The sequence below is a fragment of the Salvelinus fontinalis genome, chromosome 24 (assembly GCF_029448725.1).
Source record: "Salvelinus fontinalis isolate EN_2023a chromosome 24, ASM2944872v1, whole genome shotgun sequence".
Lineage (NCBI taxonomy): Eukaryota > Metazoa > Chordata > Actinopteri > Salmoniformes > Salmonidae > Salvelinus > Salvelinus fontinalis.
The window spans coordinates 6,122,626-6,129,707 of record NC_074688.1 but is presented as its reverse complement, the minus strand read 5'-3'; the positions used below and the strand labels follow the sequence as shown (position 1 = coordinate 6,129,707).

Below are 7,082 nucleotides of genomic sequence, written 5' to 3'. Positions count from 1 at the left end.
AATGCTTATTATTTTCAATGGAGCAAATGCTTACATACCTTATACTAAATAGCATGGTTGCTTTTGCCACAAAATTTGGTCACCGAGACTGAAACACTTATGTACACTGTCAGGTATAAATTGTCATTGGAAACTCTCTAGTAATTGCCCAGATGAGCCTCGGTGTTCTGAGGTGCAGGCTTTACAAAACCACACCTCGGACCACCGAGGCTCATCCGGGCATTTACTTACCGCGGAAGAGTGGCTTAATTCCACCTTTCGGGCGTAATTTCTGAGGTCAAAAATGTGTGGACTTTGATCCCCTACCTATAATATATTCAGCACAATTCGCTAATAGAGAATTCTACGCAACAACAAAAATCCGTTTGTAATAATGCTCTTAAAGTTATTGGCAACAGTTTATGATAGTTCATGTCTGCTTTTGTTGGAAGGTTTTATTTCAACATAACATAGTCATGCTTTCCGATACAGTTTGGTATTGATGATGAAAAGTAGCCTAGCGGTTACATTAGAGCGTTCGGCCAGTTACTGAAAGGCCGTGGGTTCGAATCCCCGACCCTTGAGCAAAGCACTTGACTGCTTCTGCTAAACGACTAAAATGAGATGACCGGTCAATCAAAAGTCAGGTGCTGCGCGCGCCGCGGCCCACATTGTATGCATCCTTCAACGAACCAGACCGGATGTACATAATGACTGGCAAGCCCGATAAACCATTCACCACTTCAACGTATTTTTTCTTAACCAATCAATGTCCTTGTTAGAGTGAGCGGAACCGTCATTTACGGAAATGTGTGCATGTCCTTGGTAATGAAGTAACGTGGAGAGAAATACGCTTCATCTGATGGTGTAATTGGTCGCTTATCCAATTCAAAGGTAAATTGCTATTTGAGCTGAGTAGAAACTAGCATTTGGCAACAATTTTGGAATTCTTCATTGCTGTCCTATCTAGCTAGCTAGTTTAGTGATCCCAACGTGTGTTATTGTTCGCCGTTGACTGCCGGACAATCCAGCAGCAACATAGATAGCTAAATTAGCTAGCAACATCGACCTTACCTTGCTGTTGTCTAACAATGAGTTTAGCACAATCACATTTAAATGCAACGATATTCCTTTAACGAAATAAGAAAGGAACTGTAAATAAGACTAATATTTGCCCTATGATATTGGTATGTTTCCCCAACTAGGCGTGTGTCAACACCAGTTCAGTGACCATGCCTCTCCACAAGTACCCCCCAAAAATCTGGGAAGCCATGAAACTGAAGCAGGGGATCTATGCCCGCCTCCCCAAACACTACCTCCGCTCTCTGGAGGAAACCACGCAGCCCACCCCGGTCCACTGGAAGGCCCTGGGAGTCAAGTATAGGGCCAACCCCAAAACAGGGCACAAGGAGCGGGTACAAGACGTCCCCATCCCCATCTACTACCCCCCAGAGTCCCATGATGGCCTATGGGGAGGCGAGGGATGGATATCAGGCTTCAGATATGCCAACAATGACAAAGTGAGTACTATGCAGGGAAATAATTAACATTTGTTTTGTTCCCTGTATTCACATACACACTTTATTCTATATCTTAGCATGTATCCTAACATTGTCTCTCTCTTCAGCTCTCCACCAGGCTGGAAAGAGTCTGGAAGCCACAGCTGTTCACCAGAGAGTTGTACAGTGAGATCCTCAACCACAAGTTCACCATCACCGTAACGGCTCGCGCCCTAGACCTCATTGATGCCGCCTACGGCTTTGACTTCTACATCCTGAGGGTGAGAGAGGAGGCTGCATGTTGTCATCTTTAGCTATAGTGTGTGAACATATGTAAATTCTCCCAACGTGCAGTGTTTTGAGAAGATGACACTTAGCATGGGTTTCATCATCCAGTGACTTGATTGATTCTCTTCCAGACACCAAAGGAGGACCTGAACTCCAAGCTAGGAATGGACCTGAGGCGGGCCATGCTCTTGAGGCTGGCCTTTAAAGACACCCAGCTCTACCCAGAGGACCCTGCCAAGAGGGAGAAGATCTACACCAAGTACAAAGTGGGTCCGTTATGTTTTGGACCATGACGGTTTGAAGTATCAACACACTTTTTTTTGTCTTGAGCTTTCATCAAGTTGCTATAGGAGATGAAGCAGCAGTTCATAAAGTCCGTGAAAGTGCTGCACAAAGTTTGTAGATGGTTAAAAGATCTCATTACATTATCTCTCCCTCTCGTTCTGTCCTCGCCCCCTCTTCCCTTGCCCCCAGCAGCAGTTTGAGATCCCTGCAGAGGAGGCTGAGTGGGTTGGCCTGAGTGTGGATGAGGCCGTGGAGAAAATGAGACAACTGGAGCACAAGGTAACTGCATTGTTTCAGTCAATAAGAACAGGTGTCACTCAGTGATCACCCTGCCAGGGTAAACATACACGGTCGACATCGACTCATTTTTAGATTTTATCCACTCTGTCCCATACTCTCTCTCACTGGACTCTTATTGTTTTGTGTCCCAGGAGCCGGAGCCTCTGTTCAAGAGCTGTGTGGAGAACCTGGTGAAGGAGCTGGCCATCCAGAAACTCTCTGAACCACAGCTGGTGGAGAAGAAGTAAGGCTCATTTTCTGAGGAGCACTGAGGTCACTTCCTGTTGACAGTGACACTTGGTCCCATTGAAAGACACTTATTAATTCTAGTTCTATTTTTCAGCAGCTAATTTGGACATATCTCCATCTGGGTTGTTACGATGTAAATATTCCACATTCCTCTGTTTGATAGTGAGACTTTCCTTGATCAGTGATATATCATTTGTCTGAGGAATAAAATATTCAAATTTCTTGATCTGTTTTTATTGACAATTTGATGTCTAGGCTGTCATGCTCCAGTTTGTCCTCTAGATGGAGGTGTTTATCAGTTTTTCAGTATCAGAATTTAAGAACATAGAAGACAGCCAGGAGCCTCATTTATCAGAGTTGCTTGCGCACAAAAAATACTCTAAACCTTGCATGTGGCAGTTTTCCCGCAAAGGTTGGTATTGATAAATGTTGAACTTAATTGGGAAGTGTGGAGGTACAGTTCATACAATATGCAGAAGACACATTTTGGTTGAATGCATTGCTGTGCAACTGACTAGGTATTCCATTTCCCCATGCGCATTCACATTTTCTAGTGGTGGAACAATTGTATTGCAAGCAAATATTGTTATTTGGGAGGAAGTGGAGGTGTTTGATTCATGTGTATTATAATAATGGTAGGCTAATAAAAACATGTAGGTCTAATTGTAAAACGGATACATTAGGAGATCAGATAGCAGCATGAATCCTAATATGTTTCTTTTGCTTTTATTTTTTTATAGCCTAGGCCTAAATCATATTGCAGGACATGTCTTTCCTTTTCAGTCATGACTGGTTTGTTCCTGCTACACAACGAATAGGTAGTTCTACGAAAAGAGTGCCTTTTGCATCCCTTTGATATTTTAAGGGGAAATTGTGCCCCAATATTGACTTTTAAAAGCCTGTTTATTAAATGAAGTCCCCTTTTAATATAGACCGCATGGAGAAGTCAATACATCTGAATATCGGCTTGCTAAAGTGTCCCTCCGTCAATCCCTACGTTTCTCCATCATTGTAAAGCCCTAGTTATTTTGTTGCTTTGACAAATTCATTTCTGAAGATAATTATTTAGTGTTTCGTTTACGTCTCTCCCTCATTTTAAGGTCTACCCTGTTGCGTTAACTGAACTCGCTTTTTAATATGATGAAACTATTCCATTTGAAATATTTATTTCAAAAGAAACATTAAACATCTATTAGTCAAATCATAGTGTAAAAGCAGGTGAGCTGGTTCTGCTCTTTTTGGACATTTTGTGGTGGAAAACTGAGCGGGTCGAGCATACACCGTTTTTGTGAAGCTTCGATTCAATTGCCACTCCTGTTGCACACAAGGTTCCATTCACCCTGTCACAAGGGGATTTGTGGCTGATTTAAGAAGAAATCATCAACCTTGTTACTTTATTTGGCACTTAGTAATGTTTTTACATTTAACCACTTGCGTGTTCCAGGCGGAGTTGTAATCCTCGTTCACGAGTGCACAAATATACACTGAACAAAAATAGGAATGCAACATGTACAGTGTTGGTCCCATGTTTCATGAGCTGAAATAAAAGGTCCCTGAAATTTTCCATACGTACAAAAAGCTTATTTCTTTAATTTTGTGCTCAAATTTGTTTACATCCCTTTGAGTGAGCGTTTCTCCTTTGCCAAAATAATCCATCCACCTGACAAGTGAGGCATATCAAAAAGCTGATTAAACAGCATTACACAGGTGCACCTTGTGCTGGGGACAATAAAATGCCACTAAAATGTTCAGTTTTATCACACAACACAATGTCCCAGATGTTTCAAGTTTTGAGGGAGTGTGCAATTGGCATGCTGACTGCAGGAATGTCCACCAGAGCTGTTGCCAGATAATTGAATAAATGGAATATTCATTTCTCTACCATAAGCCATTTTAGAGAATTTGGCAGTACGTCCAACCGGCTTAACAACCGCAGACAACTCGTAAGCGCTCCCCATCTGGCTTCTTCACCTGTGGGATTGTCTGAGACCAGTCACCTGGACAGCTGATGAAACTGTGGGTTTGCACAAGCGAAGAATTTCCGCAGAAACCATCTCAGGGAATCTCATTTGTGTGCTCATCGTCCTCACCAGGGTCTTGACCTGACTGCAGTTCAGCGTCGTAGACAACTTCAGTGGGCAAATGCTCACCTTCGATCGCCACTGGCACACTGGAGAAGAATCCCAGTTTCAACTGTACCGGCAGACAGCATGTATGGTGTTGTGTGGGAGAGTGGTTTGCTGATGTCAACGTTGTGAACAGAGTGCCCCATGGTGGCGGTGGGGTTATGGTATGGGCAGGCATAAGCTACGGACAACGAACACAATTGTATTTTATCGATGGCAATTTGAATGCACAGAGATACTGTGACGAGATCCTTAGGCCCATTGTTGTGCCATTCATCCGCCGCCATCACTTCATGTTTCAGCATGAGATCCATGTTGCAAGGATCTGTACACAATTCCTGGAAGCTGTACCAGTTCTTCCATGGACTGCATACTTACCCGACATTTCACCAATTGAGCATGTTTGGGATGTTCTGGATCAGCGTGTTCCATTTCCCACCAATATCCAGCAACTTCGCAAAGCCATTGAAGAGGAGTGGGACAACATTCCACAATCAAAAGCCTGATCAACTCTATGCCCCTACCTTTTTTCAAGGTATCTGTGACCAACAGAAGCATATCTGTATTCCCAGTCATGTGAATAGACTAGAGCCTAATGAATGGATTTGACTGATTTCCTTATATGAACTGTAACTCAGTAAAATCTTTGAAATTGTTGCATGTTGCGTTTATATTTTTGTTCAGTGTAGTATGCTCTTACCGAATACCTCTCAGGTACCGAATACCTGAGACCCGATCTGGGACGTGAGCGGGTCCGGATCCAGAATTCTAAGTAATGTCACGCATCTGGGTCTGATCTGATGTGATTATCAAGGGCCGTAAGTATGTGTAATTTTAACTGATTTGTCCAGAAGGGTCGTATCCAAAATTCTAAGTAATGTCACGCGTCATGGGTCAGATCTGATATGATTGTCATGTGCCGGTGATATGTGTAATTTCAACTGATTTGTCCAGAAGGGTCGGTACAGATTTTCTCAAACTCTTAAGTTAGATGGGGAGCAGTGGTGAACAGCAATTTTCAAGCCTTTCCATTTTGAATTCAGGCTGTAACATAACAAAATGTGGAATAAGTCAAGAGGTATGAATACTTTCTGAAGGCACTGTATGTTCCATGCGACAGTTTGATAAATCCCAATCATTTGTTGAGCACGCAACTCCTACAATCTCCACCTATGCCAGATTTTAGTATGAAATGTACTCACGGTTGATAAATGAGGCCCCATGTCATCATCATGGCATTCATCTAAACACAACAGTCAATAGCCTACAGTAATTGAGTCTTAAACTAATAAGCTAATTTTTCTCATTACAATTTGTATATAACCCTGCTGTGTTATGTCCCACTCTCTGTCTGTCTGTGCTTTTTGGGAGATTACAAGGACTATAAGGAAAGATGGACTTATACCACACACCCATTAACTCACTTAAATGGCAGATAGACCACATACACCCTTGTCTATGAATTCCCTTATATGGAACCATAAGCTGCTTGGCTTTTCAGTAAACACAGTTTATTTTGTGGCTTTCGCTTTCGACTCCTTCAGTGTGCCTGCACATGTCCGCTGTAACTGTTTCCATTACAAAATGGTGTGTGGTTAAGACACTTGTAGGGCGGGGAGTCCCTGTTAGTTGGGGGACTCCTGTGGGTGTAGTAACCTAGCAACAAAGTAGGAGTTCTCAACAATTACCTGTCTACAGGTTCATCCTCACCTTATAAGGATAGGTGATGTTGTATGCCAAAGACTTAAATTACCCTTACTGTAAATCTAATCTAATCTGATGGCACTCGTTTTCCCCATAGGCCCATACTTAAATAAAAAAAACCTGTCTTTATGCCATTACACAGGCAGAGTCTACAATGGGAATGCACACTATGCAAACTAAGCAGTAAACAGTGAAATATACTATGTGTGGATCATTGTTCAGGGAATATGCCTCTGCTGTGTGGTCAGTGTCTTGAGTTATTTGATTTGATTGTAAAGATAGTGAATGGAATGACAGTGTAGTATACTATAGATTTGAATATGGACATGTGACATGACCTGGTCATTGTGACTTGAGAGCTTCTCAACTACTTTGAACTTGATGAGATGTGAGAGTTGAGTGCTTTGTTCCCTTCTCTTACGATTATATGCATACACTACTGTTCAAAAGTTTGGGGTCACTTAGAAATTTCACTTTTTTTTCAAAGAAAAGCAATTTTTTTGTCCATTAAAATAACATAAAATTGATCAGAAACACAGTGTAGACATTGTTAATGATGTAAATGACTATTGTAGCTGGAAACGGTAGATTTTTTACAGAATATCTACATAGGCGTACAGTGGCCCATTATCAGCAACCATCTTTGCAACTCTGCCTAAAAGGCCAGCATCCC

General features: G+C 42.1%; 1 protein-coding gene across 2 annotated transcripts; it reads left to right on the top strand.

Annotated features, from left to right (window-relative positions):
• The first annotated feature begins 763 nt into the window (after nt 1–763).
• mrpl28 (mitochondrial ribosomal protein L28) lies at nt 764–2,801 on the top strand. 2 transcript variants are annotated; one of them, XM_055879523.1, is made up of 6 exons: nt 764–873; nt 1,185–1,499; nt 1,607–1,759; nt 1,898–2,032; nt 2,244–2,330; nt 2,483–2,801. In XM_055879523.1, the coding sequence occupies exons 2-6, from the start codon at nt 1,212–1,214 to the stop codon at nt 2,576–2,578; spliced, it is 759 nt and encodes a 252-aa protein (XP_055735498.1). In that variant the 5' UTR covers nt 764–873; nt 1,185–1,211; the 3' UTR covers nt 2,579–2,801. The 2 variants fall into 2 exon arrangements, with proteins under 2 accessions (XP_055735498.1, XP_055735497.1); XM_055879522.1 differs by having other exon boundaries at nt 2,241–2,330.
• Nucleotides 2,802–7,082: the final 4,281 nt, after the last annotated feature.